Raw genomic sequence first — 15348 nt, forward strand, 5'->3', positions numbered from 1 at the left:
AGAATCATCAGATAGACTTCAGTCATCTAGCGATGAAATGCACATATCTTTATATCTACAAAGCTCTCCCATTTTGTACAATCTTATAGTTCCCAGTCCCACTTCGACTCCACGGGCCCGCTTTGTGGTGTAGATCAAGTCACGTGTTTTAAACGTCACATGGCATCGGAGCCTCCCCAACCCGCCGCTATTGATGCCTCAGCCTCCCACCCTTACATCTCTCAACGTTCTCATCAACTTCTGGCATCTAACAAGATAGTTGAAGATCGATAAGTTATGGCTGCTAACGCGCGATACGAGCGCGCCCCGACGCGGGACTCTTTTGAGGACCAGGAATACACCCAAGCACCTCCGTCTTACCAGGCTACAGCAGTTCCAGACGAGCCACGCAGTGAGAATGACAACTTGCCCGATGACTTCAAAGTAAGCTATACCAAGCATCATCCTATGGCAAAGAAACAAGTACTGATATATCTTTAGTTCGGCGGCACTGTTGCGGAGGGAACCATCGAGATTCGGATGCAGTTCGTCCGCAAAGTGTACTCGATTCTGTATGTCCCCGCCTTCCTAGCCTAAAAATAAAAGAACGAACCACTATCTTGAAGAAGGAAGAAAACCCGCTAACATCTACATCCACAGCACCGTCCAAATCCTCCTCACAACCATCATGAGCTCCATCTCCTTCTTCAACGCCACCTACCGCACCTGGATCCAATCCAACTTCTGGCTGATGATAATCTCCGTCTTCGGCGCCCTCGGCTTCATGCTGGCAACATACTGGAAGCGCAAATCCTACCCAACAAACCTCCTCTTTCTCTCAGGCTTCACCCTCATGGAAGCCTACGCCGTCAGCGTAGCAACATCCTTCTACGAAGTCCAAGTCGTCGTGCAAGCACTCGTCCTCACCCTCGGCATCTTCGTCGCCCTCACCCTCTTCGCTTGCCAGACCAAGTACGACTTCACCGACTGGATGCCGTACCTCTTCGGCGCACTGTGGTTCATGATTCTCTTCGGCTTCGTCGCGGCCTTCATTCCGTTCAACAGCACCCTTGAGATCGTGTACGGTGTCCTGGGCGCGCTGATCTTCTCCGGCTACATCCTTGTCGATACCCAGCTGGTTATGCGCCACTACCATGTTGAGGAGGAGATTGCTGCCGCTATCTCGCTGTACCTTGATGTGCTGAACTTGTTCATGTCCATTCTGCGTATCCTGAATGGCTCCAATAACAACTAAGCTAAGCCAGCCCAAGCTTAGTATGCAATGTGTATGCGGTGTCCCCGGCCCCTGGTATGGATTGGAGGATTTCCAGGTTAGAAGTTTGGATCGTTGGGCAGGTTTGATCGAGACGCGCTACTTTGAATAGTAAGCAGTTTTAGGCGCTTCTCGGTGCTGGTTTCATGAGCATGATGTCTATTTTGCCTTTTTCAAGTTGTCTTTATGTCTACTCTGCTCTGCTTTACTCCGTTTCGGCAATTTTGTTTTATTCCAATTGTTTTAAACCCGATCATTGTTGATATGCTTGCAAAAGCCATTAATTATTTTAACATCACCTCGTCTCTATTTCTACCCTAAAAGGCGCAGCTTGATGGTCCTAGTATTCGTAGCCAATGGATCAACTTTGTAAGCAAACCAAGCGAGTAGTATTAATTAAAAGCTCCAAACGCCTTGCGATAATCGAAACCAAGAAATGCAAATGAAAGAAGCCCCGCAAAATATCTACAGAAAGCGAGGATATGCTGAAATGAAACGTGTATGCGAAAAAAAAAGAAAGAGAAAGAAAGAAAGAGAAAGAAAGAAAGAGAAAGAAAGAAAGAGAATATCTATGGACCTGTAAACCTTAGACAAAAAGCATTACGTTCTTCAGCGAGCAAGGAAAGGGAAGAAGTTAAATGACAGTATATGGCGGGTGAGCTAATTATTATCCCTCAAGGTGATGCAATGAAGAATGTATTGGTGATGAAGCACACGACCATGACCACGACACCATATAGAGCAAGGGCCAGGCTGAGACGGCGCAGGATTGTTTTGCGCCAGTGACGAGCAGGTCGAGGCAAGAAGCCACTATCTGTCAATGACTGATTAAGAGAGCCCTCGCCTTCATCGTCGGGGGTCTCTTCATCAGATAGGTCGTCAGCTGCCTCGTCGTCCTTGAGAAGGCCACGATGGGCGGGAGAATCAGGAGAGGAGATCTTGTAATAGAAAAGACCTGGCAGGATGAAACTGATGCTTGTGCTTCCGGTACTTCCAACGTAGGCTAGCACTGCTTCCAAGGAGGACACAGTCATAGCGACGAGGTAGCTCATGATAAGAATGGTGGTGGTAATGACTGAGAAGCGCAAGTCACTCATCGGCTCAACAGTTCGAGTACCACGTGGACCTAGCAATGGGTGTCGGTGTGGTGAGCCCTCTGCCGACCGAGGCACTGATTTGGGGCGCCATTTCAAAACAGCGTCCACTGACGCCCGGCAAGGGTGACACTGGAGTGGATAAGAGAAGACAACCAGCATTACGATGGCAGCACGTGCAATCGTTGCTGCGACACCTGGTGGATACATGCCGACAATGTTGCCTGCCACGTTGTTTCCAAAAGAGAGATAGCCGGTGATGGCGACGAGAATGTAGGTGCCCGCCGCGCCGCCAATACTGGCAAATACGACGCTTGTCGTGCGGAAATGACTGTTGTTCTTGATTTCGTTAAGGATTGAAAACATCTGGAGATTTGATTAGCTGATATGCGGAGAAAAACACGTTGGTTTGGGAGCCTACATTCTGATGGCAGGTGAACGCAAATACGATCACTGGGAAACTGCTCAATGTTGGTACTGGACCTGCCCAGTGGATTACACGGATAGGGCCACGATCTGCCATTGTATCTCCTTTGATGAAGTGATATACGACCAAAACAACCAAATAGGCCATTGACACCAAGGCCGCAATACTCGTATATTTCAATGAGTCGAGCCGACGAAGGTATGAAAGGGGGATCACGATCAACCTATCCGGGAAGCCTGTTAGCAACTAGAAGATAATGGCTTCTATTGATTGTAACTCACATGAAGGCGGTTACCCAGAAATGACGATCCACGAGGAAGTCAAAGGCCGGGTCACCTCCCACGATGCCGTTGACGACGCCCGGCATCAGGTCGCCGATAATAATGAGATAGCTCACACCGACCCCAAAGCATTTGATGGCAATTGCGGCATCAAAGACAACGGCAGCATTGGGGTATGTCAATTGCGACAGGGCGAAGAAAAGAGGCGCTTCCGCGGTCGAGGTATTGAGCGCATCGCGATTGTAGATAGAGACCGAAGCCTGCTGTGACTCCGGACCATAGGATGACGAACGTTCCCAAGAGAATTCCCATATGCGATATGGCCAATGGCATGGCAAGAACTCCGGCACCGATAACTATTGAAGTCCATTGCGTTGTTAGTCACACCAAGAAACATAGGATGGAAATCGTCGCGAGATCTCGACAGTCTCCACTCACTAGTATTGACAAGATTGATGACACTGCTCGACCAGCTGGCGTCGCCAGCGATACCCGTCTCACGTTTTCCTCGATTCGGACGTCTGGGATACATAGCTCAGGTTAGTTCGTGGTAAGGCGAGGCCGAGACTCTCAGACATACCGTCGAAGGCCACTCTGGGAAGACCCAGAAGGGCCAACCCCCACGTCCGCCTCCATCGTTAGGAAAAGGTCGTCGCTGATACTTTCGTTGTGATTTGGCCCGGTACAAGGCCTTCCAGCGACCACAAATAGCAGAGCCAAGATGTGACACGCGTGGAAGAGAGACGAAAGGGCTTGGGGGGTTTCGAAGGTTACCTTAGTCCAAGTGGCCTCGCCTTATCGGCTCCGATAGCACCTGACTTGGGGACTTCTTGGCCCGCACTCACAGCCACGCCAGACTTTCTCCGCTTTTACTTTACTCTATGATTGATTTGGGAGTGATGCATCATAGTCGTCATTGTTTAATGGCGTGATATGGACTCACTCTGACTACCTCAACACTGGAAATTTCTCACAGCTTGGATCGTCCCCATCCTGGTTGCGCCAGAAGTCCGAAACTCTCCTCTTCCACTGTTGCGTGGTCGGACGCAGTGTTTCCCGGCCGATTGCCGGGCCCCTCATCATTGAATGCATTAACTAGTCGAACCGTCTTGGAGACCTCATAGATATTGCCTCCAGACACAGTGAACTGCTTGCCCTTTCCAGACCGATCGCCAATGACCTCACTTACTTGCTCCTGCTGCACGAGGGCCAGCATCACCTCACCAACCTCCTCGGGGGTCACCCACTCGTCGGAACTATCCAACACCATTTTCAGCTTCTCTGGATGATCTGTCCAGAGAGGAGTCTTGATAACTCCCGGCGCCACAGCGGTGACACGGATGCCCAGGCGCTCGAGTTTACCAAGTGATCGCACCAGGCCGTTGATGGCGTGTTTCGTGGCCACATAGATCGGGGCTGCAAAGGCAGAATTTTGCCCAGCAATACTAGAGATATGGACGATGTGCTTGGGACGACCGTTCTCACGATGTCGTAGGAAATGCGCAATTGCCAGCTGTGTCGTGCGGATGGGGTGTGTGATATTGATATCCACCAAGGCATAGCGACCGCCGGAGTCCTTGCTGGGGGGACTACCAGGAGGACGCCAGAAGTTACTCCAGTGCTGTTCGAATAGTAGATCTCATTAGCAAATTCGGGCCCTGAGATATACCGAAATAATAGGTGAGTAGACCTACTGGTTCGTAGACTCCCGCACCGGGACAGACGATATCGATCTCATTGAACTCCTTCTCCGCAACTTCAAACATCCGCTCCAACTGCGGCCAGTCTGTCACATCGGTCTTTTGGAATATGGCTCTCACAGGACCAGCCTGGTACTTTTCCACAAGCACTTGAGCTTCGGGGCGTAAGCCCAAATCCGCGATCAAGACGTTGCAACCATTTTGTAACAGTAACTTGGCGAATGCAAGGTTGATGCCTACCGATCAGTGAGCATAAGTTCTAAGTCTTTATTTCAATATACATTTAATTAGAGAAGTGTGAAATACCGGAGCCTGCACCAGTAACGATGGCAGTTCTGCCTTGAACCGGTAAAGCCATAATACTAGTATTAGTCGAGATTCTGGGTAAGTGATTTCCTCAGATACTTCCCCTCTCTTGCGGATCCGTCTGCTTCTTTATGCCGGGGTACTCTGTGGAACCATGGTGGGACTTCGGGTCCCTTTACAGCGCGTAGCATAGCCATTTTAGAGCACCCCCGCGTGGGATTTAACCGATACCCTGAGCACCTCGACCGAGAAGGACGAACAGGCCGAGACTCGCCTCTTTTGCCGTTTTGTAAATTCTTCATCTGACGTTTTACACGCAGGCCATTTTTTTCTTTCTTGTTCCAACCTGATATGTAGATCGGCAGTGGGGAGAGCAGCAGTTCTTCGCCAGAATTGCCCTATTCGAATCAATATTTACTCGGAGGGATACTTCTTCTTGTATAACCGGAGATATCCTACTAGTTTTTGCATCGAGTATTATCGCCATTTCTACACAAATCAAATGCCCATGCTAAAGTGACTGCGATGTTGTACCGTACATTTCTACTGTGCTCCAATAAATTTGCCGCGCAATGTCGAGCGCCCCGCAACTCCAATAGAAAATGACTTCATCATCCACTACAGGCTCCATCAAGGCGGGTAAATTTCCTGAATAGTCAGTCCCCTCACATTCGGGAACATTCTCGGCACCTTGATATAGCTGAGCGGCGAAAGCGGTACCATTTGGCCTTTGGTGTCTGACGAGTTATGGTTGTTCCAATAAAGAGGTATCGATAATGAATCACATTTCGTGTCGGGTCAACTGGCCATAAATTACTTGAATCTCCCATCGACTTATCTACCTGTGCTGAACCAAGGGACATTTTTGGCTATTTCGAATGACCCTATGTTGAGCCTTCACTATTAGCTATGGTCAGCAAATGGACAGGCGAGAAGGTCACCATCCGCTGCCAGTCGGTCTACGGAGTAGACGTAGGGAATATCTAAAATCTGGAGTAGAACCCGGAAATGGGCTTTCAAGTTAGAATTTGCGCAACCCCCGCGATCGCGGGGATTGGCTGGTAGTTTGATCATCCGAAGGCATCATAACCAACTCATTTCACTCTAAATTTAACTATGGAAATGTATCTCACTGACAAAAAGCCAACTTGAATCTTGGAAAGCAATGAGATGCCATAGTGCGCTAGTCTTTTTTTGGTACCCTAACCGCCCTATAGCGGGAAGATTTCCTAAGGGAGTAAGCTGCCGCCCTGTCAGTGATCTACACCCCGCGATGGTGACGAACATATAAAAGGACAAGATTGAACTCTCTAAATATCTCTACTCAGTAATCCATCCAATATTCAATCATGGCGATGTCTCGACACCTTTCAAAAACTGTTGCTCGCGCCGCATCGACATCTAGTGCGGCCCAAACAACTAAAGCCGCCGGCGATATTTCATCGGTTTTCCCTAGTTTGAGACCAGACTACCAACCCGAACCTCTACCTTCGCGTTTCCGTGATCTGAAGACAAGTCTGTTCGAAAAAAATGAAAAGGCTTTGACCGAGAGCTGGAAGAGGCTCTTACCTAGCCTCGAAGAGGAAGTCGACAAGATCAAGACCAAAGGCAGCGATGTATGTCCAATCATTCCAGATACTGCTGCCGATAATCCAATCTTCGATTACACTCACTGACACAATATAACAGATCATCCCATCGGTAGAGTATGCCGATGTCGTGGCAGGCAAAGTACCCGAAGCTACGATGAAAGAGATTCGTCACCGTGGCACTGTGGTTATTCGTAACGTCGTGCCCCGGAAAGAGGCGCGTGATTACAAGAACCGCATCGAAGAGTACGTCGCAGCCAACAAGGACCGCGTCAAGGCGTTCCCGGCCGAATCTCCAGCCGTGTATGAATTGTACTGGACCCCAGCACAGGCGGAGGCTCGCGCGCATCCCAACATGCTGGATTCTCAGCGTTTCCTGCAGCGCCTATGGCATTCATCGGACCCGAAAACAAAAGTCTCAACATCCAATCCACTCACTTACGGAGATCGCTTGCGAATTCGTGACCCTGGTGATGCCAAGTTCACACTCGGTCCCCATATCGACGGTGGCTCGCTAGAGCGCTGGGAAGATCCAGAATACTCAAGAGTATACAAACAGATTCTTGAGGGCAACTGGGAAGCCTATGATCCGTGGGATGTGAAGCACCGCCTGGGTGCCAAGATGGACTTGTATAACGGTGCGGGTGCCTGCTCTATGTTGCGTTTCTTCCAGGGTTGGCTATCCATGTCCGAGACGGCCCCCGGCGAAGGCTCACTGCATGTTTGCCCGATGATCCGACATAGCACCGCATACACTATCCTGCGTCCATTCTTCGATGTGAAAACCCAACAACCCAAACTAGACAACACATTCCCCGGCTCTGTTCCGGGCGCTTGCCAGGAGTATAACCCAGCGACTCATCCCGAGCTTGAGTTGGAGTCGACTATGGTCCCTGTTCCGAAGGTCGAGCCTGGTGATTTTGTCGCTTGGCACTGTGATATGCTCCACTCAGTGGACAAGGAACATCGCGGGGCTGGTGACTCCAGTGTTCTCTACATCCCAGCTACTCCTCTGTGTGACATGAACATTGACTACCTGAAGAAGCAGCGCCAAGCAGCTCTCGACTACTCTCCTCCCTGGGATTTCCCGGGGGCTGGAGGCGCTGGTGAGAGAGGATTCAAGGGTGCTCTGCAGTGGTCATCGTTGAATGCCGACGGGCAGCGTGCGATGGGACTTGGTAACAAGCCCTGGGAGATCACCGATTCTATGACTGAGGGTGAAAAGGAGGCTGTGCGTTCAGCCAACCAGGCATGCTTTGGTCTGTAAGATAGAGATTTAACTGTATGTATTCATATAAAGGTGTTATTAGTTCTTGAATATAGGGGGCATCGCATTCATGCTTGAATATCCTACTACTATTACTACCACTACATCTCGGATATGCGTGTGAATAGTACTACTAGGTGTAATAAGGCAGATAAATACTAGTAGAGCTGTACACATTATGAAGCTTCATGGACCCTGGAATCCATCCGTTGATATCTGTTCAACTTCAAGATAGAAATACCTTGAGGATAAGTTCGTTATATCCGGAGTTCGGATCAACTTCTATAAGGCAGTTTCGTTTGCAGTTGCGGATAAACTTATACCAGTTCCTACTAGTAGTATTCCCGTTCCAAAATTCATTTAGGTCGTGGTGTTTCAATCCACATAGTACTGGTATTAAGTACCCCCGCCCAATGAAGAACATGAACTTGAATGGAAGCATCACGGATGACTCACTCGCTTCGCGCCGGACAATACGGGAGTAGCGGGGCGGCATAAAATGAGGTCGAGAGCCACTTGGATACTTGAATCAGTCTATCAACAATCCACTACCAATTAATCTTCTACGAACCAAGCTGATTGCGGTTTGAGGTACTGCCAGTGGACATCCAAGCCCGAAAAGTTGACTTGCAAGCTGATGACCTTGCACACAAACGTTTCTCATTCGAATGACAGATAGCCCCCGAGCTATCAATCACAAAATACATGTCTCTGGAAGCAAATTCCGAGGCCAAACGCTTCTATAGCACTTCCTCTCCATGGGAAGCTCGGATCGGCTACTACCGAGCGGTCCGTCGTGGTCAGCATATCTTTGTATCCGGCTCGACTGCAGCAGACCCCGATTCTCCACCAGAGGCACCCCGAGTCCGGTATCCTGGTGACGCCAGACAGCAAGCACGTGTGACATTGGAGGAGATCATTCAAGCTATCCAAGCGGTCGGTGGGAAAGGTGCAGAGAGTGTAGTTCGGTGTCGGATGTTCGTGAGCAGGAAAGAGGATTGTGGGGTTGTTGGTGAGGCATTTAGGGAAATTCTAGGGAAGCAAAATGGAGGACAGGTTGGAGCAGCTGCGACTATGATTGTAGTAGCTAATAGTTTCGTGGATGATGACATGTTGGTTGAGATTGAAGTGGATGCCATTGCGGAGGAATGATGCTGGGTCTGTAAATCAGTAGAAATGTGAATATCAATCTATAAATTTGTTCATCATTGGAGCATATATGAGTGAGTTTCTGCACATTTCATAGAATTGAAAAGTCGAGATGTTTCTAAGGGTTGAGTTGAATGTGGAGTAAAAGAATGTGTTCCCTGTCCGCCTAGCTGCGACGGGTCCGGGGACGTCTCGTCGCCATCTCCATCTCCGCCCAGAGCTGTCGTCAACACCACCCTCTACTTCCACCTCTCCTCCCCCTGCTTGTCGCTCGTCCACCAACATGCGACTTCAGGCGGCGCTTCTGGCCGCTGCGTGCATATCGCCCGCGGTAGCCATATTTTCCGACGAAGTCAATCACATTGACTTCCATCACGCCCTCCTCGGTGCCCCCTCCTCCGATTCGACCTTCTTCCTCAAACCTTCCTCGGCCTCCAACGCATCGCTCCTCTACACGTTATCCGACAAGTTGATCCTGGGCGCAGTCAACCCCCGTGATGGCGCGCTGGTTTGGCGACACAACATCTCCCGATCGGATTCTCCGGCTGGAGGAGCCGGTCTCTTGCGTGGCCTGGATGGAAACAACGCTGTTGTTGGTGCAGCAGGAGACTACATCTCATCTTGGAGTGCTCAAGATGGAAAATTGATTTGGGATCAGCAATTTGACGGCAACAACGTTGCTGACATCGAGCTTCTGGAATTGGAGGATGTCACAGCGACATCTGACACTAGAGACACGCTTGCGCTGATTTCTGGCAAAAGCTTCGGCTCCGTCAGACGATTTGATGGTGATTCGGGTGCTGTGAAGTGGGAATATATCGATGAAAGGTTCGTCCCCGCTTGCCCCGTACTCTGGCGCTGCTAACTTTGGTCTCCAGCGGAGATATTCCGTTCCAGGTCTCGTCTTCCCCCACCGAGGTTTTCTACATTTCGCTTCAATCGGGTCTGTTGAAGAGTTCAAAGATCAAGGTTACTGCACTCGATCCCATCACCGGTCGTCAAACTAGCCAACAGGTTTTGAACACCGAAGGTGATATCACGGGGCCCGAATCCGTCCTTTTCGCTGGGGCCAACACTGCGTCGCCATTGATTGTCTGGACCGATAAAGCGCACAAGTCCCTCAAAATCAATGTTATTGGCTCAAAGCAAATCAGCTCACTCGCCATTGATAACACTTCCGGCGAGGAAATACGCCAAATCACAGTCCATGCTCCTCACAAGCTGAACTCCCTTCCACACTTCTTGGTTCACTATAAGACTGGCTCCGGGGCATGGGCGGAGGTCTACCATGTGGACCTGAAGTCAGCAGCTGTAACCAAGGCTTACCAGCTGCCTTACCTGCAGGGCCAATCTGTGATCGCCACTAGCAGTATCGATGCCAACGTCTACTTCACACGCGTCACGGACTCGGAGGTTGTTGTTGTCTCTTCCGCCTCGCACGGTATCATCGGGCGTTGGAATGTGGATGCCTCATCTGCCGATTATGCTCAGGCTGCAGTAGCTGAGGTGGTTGCGAAGGGCAAATCTGTGGCTGTTCGAGCCGTTGTTCTGCGGGATTCCGGAGATTGGCAATTGATTCGAAATGGCCAGATCGAGTGGACTCGCCCTGAGGCCTTGATTGACGCTGTTGCTGCCACATGGGTCGAAGCTGAAGAAAAAGAAGACCTTGCTCATGAGCTGGAAGTTGAGGGACATGATAGCATTCATGGCGCTTACATTCACCGTGTCAAGCGTCATGTGCGTGACCTCCAGCACCTGCCCGATTGGCTCAAGGCACTACCGCAGCGCATCGTCAGTAGTGTGTTGTCTGATGAAGTCACCAACTTGGATAGCTTCGGAGTCGCGAAACCCGTCATCGTGGCCACCCGCAGTGGACGAGTTTATGCTCTTGACACTGGCCGACAAGGCGCAGTGATCTGGAGTGTCCAGGCATCGGAGCAGGCATGGGACGTGAAAGATATCACGGCTCGTCCGGGGCAAGTTATCATTGATCTCAGTGACGGTAGTTATGTGTCAGTCAATGCCTCGACAGGAAAAACCTCCACCCATACCGCACTGGAAGGTACAAAGGTTCAGTCCATTGCCAACTTTGTTGTGTCAGATGGGTCTTCGCTTGTTCGCCTCGGTGGCGTGGGTATCAGAGAGGACGGCAGCCCTGTTACTCCATTCAACGATATTACAGGGTTCTTGGTTACCACCAGTGTCAACGGTCGGGTCCTTGGCTGGATCGAGAGTGATAACAAGACGCCTGTATGGGAGTTTGTTCCGCCGTCGGGTCAAAAGGTCGTCAAGGCGACTGCTCGGCCCGCGCATGACCCTGTTGCATCGATTGGTAAGGTTCTCGGAAACCGGTCTGTCCTCTACAAGTATCTCAGTCCGAATCTGGTACTTGTGACAGCTGTCAATGAGAAGGATCATGTTGCCGGTCTTTACCTTCTAGATGGCGTCTCTGGTAGAGTCCTTCACTCAGCGACCCAAGCTGGCGTGGATCCTACACAGCCTATTTCGTCTGTGATGTCTGAGAATTGGTTCGCATACTCATTCTTCGGAGATGCCATTGGCGAATCTTCCGCCAAGGGTTATCAGCTTGTCATTTCTGAGCTCTACGAGTCCTCCATTGCGAACGACCGTGGTCCCCTGGACGCGGCCGGGAACTACACCAGTCTGCACAGCAGCGGTGCCGAGAGCCTTCCCCTTCCCCATGTTGTCTCTCAATCATTCATGATCACAGAGCCCATCTCCCACATGACTGTGACCCAGACCCGCCAAGGCATTACCACCCGCCAGCTTCTCTGCACTCTGCCATCTTCCAACTCCATCGTTGGCATCCCCCGTCCTGTTCTGGACCCTCGCCGCCCCGTTGACCGGGACCCAACTTCTGCCGAGGCTGAAGAGGGACTCTTCCGCTACGCACCATTCCTTGACTTCGATGGAAAATGGTACCTCACGCATACACGTGATGTCGCTGGTATCAAGGATGTACTTTCTCGTCCCACACTACTAGAGAGCACCAGCCTGGTCCTTGCATACGGTGGCGACATCTTTGGAACTCGCGCTACCCCCAGCCAGGCATTCGATGTTTTGGGCAAGAGCTTCTCTAAATTGCAGTTAGTCTTGACCGTAGTGGCATTGACTGGCGGTGTCATCTTTTTGGCCCCAGTTGTAAGTATCCTTCTGCTCTCTCTATCCCCCCTTGTCGTCTTTTTTCAACGCTAATCGCATATTTTACAGGCCCGGAAAAAGCAAGTCAACTTGCTCTGGAAAGCTACTTAATCCCATAGAAATGTTTGAGATGCATATACCTGTTTCGCTGATATTAAGAATGTAACCTATAGCACCATTTCATTTAGTTCTCTACGTTTTGTCTGGTTCTTTATGACCACATAGAAAATCTGTTACTAGTTGCTGCCGTACTAGTACATGCACAGAACTTGAAGATCCAAACCCTTCAAGTTGAGACCTTTCTAGTACTACTATATACAAGTACGCAGGTAGATAGTCTTGCTGGAAGATCTACGCAGGCTGTGGGGAGTTTTTGTGCAACTTATAAACCACCCTGGCACCTTGAGACCTACGCTGGTGATGATCTCCGGGCTTCTCAATTTTTATTCGTGCAAACTGAACCCAATTGATTCAACAAAATTTGGCGCTTATCCATGGCAAGTAGCTATCGAATCCTTTGACTTAAACAGGTCTACCCAGGTACTTCAAGGAGCCACCTGGGCATTGAAACTCATGTGCAAAATTTGATGGAATCGGCCATCCCCCCCCCAAAACAACGCAAAACCATTAAGAATAAACTACCAGGACACGTAATAAAGCCAGGAAAGAATGAACTGCCGAAAATAACTTGAAATAGGATCGAATAATGAAATTGAGTGGTCAGGCATAACATCTTGAAGGAAGATACATAAGAAAAGAGACGAAAAGGTAAAAAGTTACTGGCATTAAATCCTTGAAAGCAATAACCGAAAGCCAAGGTTGAAAGATCGTTCAGCTCTTTCTTCTCTTATTTTTTTCCTGAGCCTTGTTGGAAGGGATACTTGAAGTAGTATCATCTTCCTAAGTCGTCATCGTGTTTCTCTTCTTATTCCTCCTATGTCCTGGTAGACTCTTTTGCCATGCTGCCTCAGCCTCTTCATCATCGGAGCCCCAATCTCCAGGCATTCCTAGAGGGTCATCGATGATAGCTTCTGCTTTTTTAATCGTATAGACTTCTCTTGCTGAGCGTATTCCTCCAAATTGTCCGAAGGCCGGACTAAGAATCGCAATTATAGGGCGTTTATCGAGTCTTGAGCCGTTATTACATAGCTTATGCGAATGTGCACCTTCGACGTCCAGAGACCGACGATAGAATTGAGGTGGAATGGCCGTTTCATGAATGGTTGGGCCATCTTCCAGGGTTCGCCATGAAAGAGTCGCTGCCGTCTTTGACATCTCCATCGATAGATGAGCCATGCTCTCCCAGTCTCGACAGAACGACTCTTTCAATTCGTCTTGCAGGTCTCCTCTAAGTAAATTCGTGAAGTGCTTGTCCGCCAATCTCGCTTGAGCAAACTGTCTGGCCTTTGCGGCTCGAATATTCACGATCTCTTTCACGGGTGTAGGGTCCCGATAGCCGAACTCTCCCTCCCACTTCACGTTTAAAAGCCGTGTTGTCACACCTTTCCAATGGGCAGCCATTTTGCCATCCACTAAGAGAAAGTAATTGATATATTATTAGCATGACTCAGAGCAGCAAAAAGGGTATCTTGAATGCGAGAGGCTGACCTTTGCGGAACATATCATATATTCCGGGGAGCGAGGAAGGGGCCCATGTACCAGTCTCGTCGCAATCATCCCCAGTGGCCCCTTTCATGTACCAGAATGCGCCATTTTCGAAGAACAGTTCGAGGCATTCTTTGAGCATTAGCATTCGAACAAAGTGCATCAGGGCCCTCGTCCGAAAGTTAGGAGGCATTCGCGATACGATCTCATCGAAGTCTCCCGGAACAACCCATCCCTTGAGTCTGGCGATGGTCACCTTTTTCGTTTCACTGGGAACATCCTTCCACTTATCAATGCCCACGATAGCACTACTGAATGCCCAGTTGTCGAACGTTTGTATCTTGTGGCCTAGCCTGTCTGGCCATGCACTCGAAGGGACTTCGGGTGGACTAGCTTCCTTTAAAAACCAGGTGTCGACGAGAGTATTATAATTGTTGTGCAGGAGATCCTGGATTTGTCTCTCCATGCTTTCTAGAAGTCCATTTTGCTCTTCGACTTTGTTCTCCAACCTGTTGACATACTCCTTCGGATTCACCATTATCTTGTCATCTGGCTCCGTAATGGTTTTCTCGTCCCCATCATCCGGGTTATGATCTTTCTTTCTTTTTTTGGGTATCTTCCAGCCGTTTCCTAAATCGATTTCAGGGGAGGATACATCCAACGGTGGTGGTGATTTGTAGCGTAGCCCCAACTGATCCGCATCTAAGTCCTATTCTGTGCATTAGCTCGTGGCTTTGACTTCGGGGTTCAAAACAAAACTTCTCACTCCATATGAGGCCTTTTTACCCATTTTCTTTGCCTTGGAAGGCACCTTTGCTTTGCGACGTGCCATGACTCATGTAGCTATGAACGGTATGTGACAGGTGATTTGTCAGAAGAAAATCGATGATTGAATGATTGAGGCGGAGGCAAAGAGTTGGAAACAGTATACCATCCAGATATCCGAAGTAGAAGAAAAGTGAGATTTCCCCTTTTCCATGATCGTGTCTTTGGTCTTTCCTTTCAGCGGTGTGTTGAAAGGATTGCACTCTTTGTCTTGAATTCTGGCTTGGCAACAGCGATCTCGTATCATGTGTCTCGTCTGTTTCTTTGATTTATCGCTCCGATTGTCTCAGTTCTCCACTCCGCCCGTGAATATTTGCTCTTCTTCTAGTGCCTTCCCTTCTGTATAGCCACGGAAGTAATAGCGGTAGCAAGTGCAAGTCGTCCAGTGGGGGCCGCGGCTGTCTTCCGTATGAAAACTGAGACGTGGTATTCTTCAGACAGATTCTGAGCTCATTTCAAAGATCATTATGACTTCTGCAATATGGCGCACTGAATTAATTTTGATTGGTCAAATTTGTCCGTGCCGTGTAGGTATCTGCGAATCGGGACTGTTCAGGACTGTTAGCCCGAGAAAGCATTTGGCCCCTAGTATACTACTACATGACAGAGGTAACAGTAGCTGCCCAATTTCGCAAAATTTACTAGTTAAGTTATGGACAATATCAGACTCGCGAGGGTTTCTATCGTGGTT

At 49.4% G+C, this 15348-nt stretch overlaps 6 protein-coding genes across 6 annotated transcripts; 4 read left to right on the forward strand and 2 right to left on the reverse strand.

Moving 5' to 3' along the window:
- Positions 1-276: 276 nt before the first annotated feature.
- N7533_010008 (Bax inhibitor-1 family protein) lies at positions 277-1234 on the forward strand (the record flags this gene model as incomplete). Its single annotated transcript, XM_057106658.1, has 3 exons — positions 277-423; positions 481-551; positions 640-1234. 3 exons carry the CDS (start codon positions 277-279, stop codon positions 1232-1234), a joined length of 813 nt encoding a protein of 270 aa, XP_056955875.1.
- A 692-nt stretch (positions 1235-1926) lies between these two features.
- Positions 1927-5112, reverse strand: N7533_010009 (transmembrane amino acid transporter protein-domain-containing protein; the record flags this gene model as incomplete). The annotated part of the gene is made up of 9 exons (XM_057106659.1): positions 1927-2712; positions 2768-2996; positions 3055-3317; positions 3397-3410; positions 3493-3575; positions 3635-3709; positions 4029-4675; positions 4749-4990; positions 5061-5112. 9 exons carry the CDS (start codon positions 5110-5112, stop codon positions 1927-1929), a joined length of 2391 nt encoding a protein of 796 aa, XP_056955876.1.
- Positions 5113-6409: 1297 nt separating this feature from the next.
- Positions 6410-7916, forward strand: N7533_010010 (DUF1479 domain-containing protein; the record flags this gene model as incomplete). The annotated part of the gene is made up of 2 exons (XM_057106660.1): positions 6410-6676; positions 6750-7916. 2 exons carry the CDS (start codon positions 6410-6412, stop codon positions 7914-7916), a joined length of 1434 nt encoding a protein of 477 aa, XP_056955877.1.
- Positions 7917-8621: 705 nt separating this feature from the next.
- N7533_010011 (Chitin synthase C) lies at positions 8622-9068 on the forward strand (the record flags this gene model as incomplete). The annotated part of the gene is made up of 1 exon (XM_057106661.1): positions 8622-9068. The coding sequence occupies one exon, from the start codon at positions 8622-8624 to the stop codon at positions 9066-9068; it is 447 nt and encodes a 148-aa protein (XP_056955878.1).
- Positions 9069-9348: 280 nt separating this feature from the next.
- On the forward strand, positions 9349-12338 carry N7533_010012 (uncharacterized protein; the record flags this gene model as incomplete). Its single annotated transcript, XM_057106662.1, has 3 exons — positions 9349-9893; positions 9944-12227; positions 12297-12338. 3 exons carry the CDS (start codon positions 9349-9351, stop codon positions 12336-12338), a joined length of 2871 nt encoding a protein of 956 aa, XP_056955879.1.
- A 789-nt stretch (positions 12339-13127) lies between these two features.
- N7533_010013 (uncharacterized protein) lies at positions 13128-14664 on the reverse strand (the record flags this gene model as incomplete). The annotated part of the gene is made up of 3 exons (XM_057106663.1): positions 13128-13759; positions 13836-14541; positions 14599-14664. 3 exons carry the CDS (start codon positions 14662-14664, stop codon positions 13128-13130), a joined length of 1404 nt encoding a protein of 467 aa, XP_056955880.1.
- Positions 14665-15348: the final 684 nt, after the last annotated feature.

The sequence above is a fragment of the Penicillium manginii genome (genome assembly GCF_028828005.1).
Source record: "Penicillium manginii strain IBT 31320 chromosome Unknown utg000007l:1.0-2284322.0:1.0-2285126.0, whole genome shotgun sequence".
In the NCBI taxonomy this organism is placed as follows: Eukaryota; Fungi; Ascomycota; class Eurotiomycetes; order Eurotiales; family Aspergillaceae; genus Penicillium; species Penicillium manginii.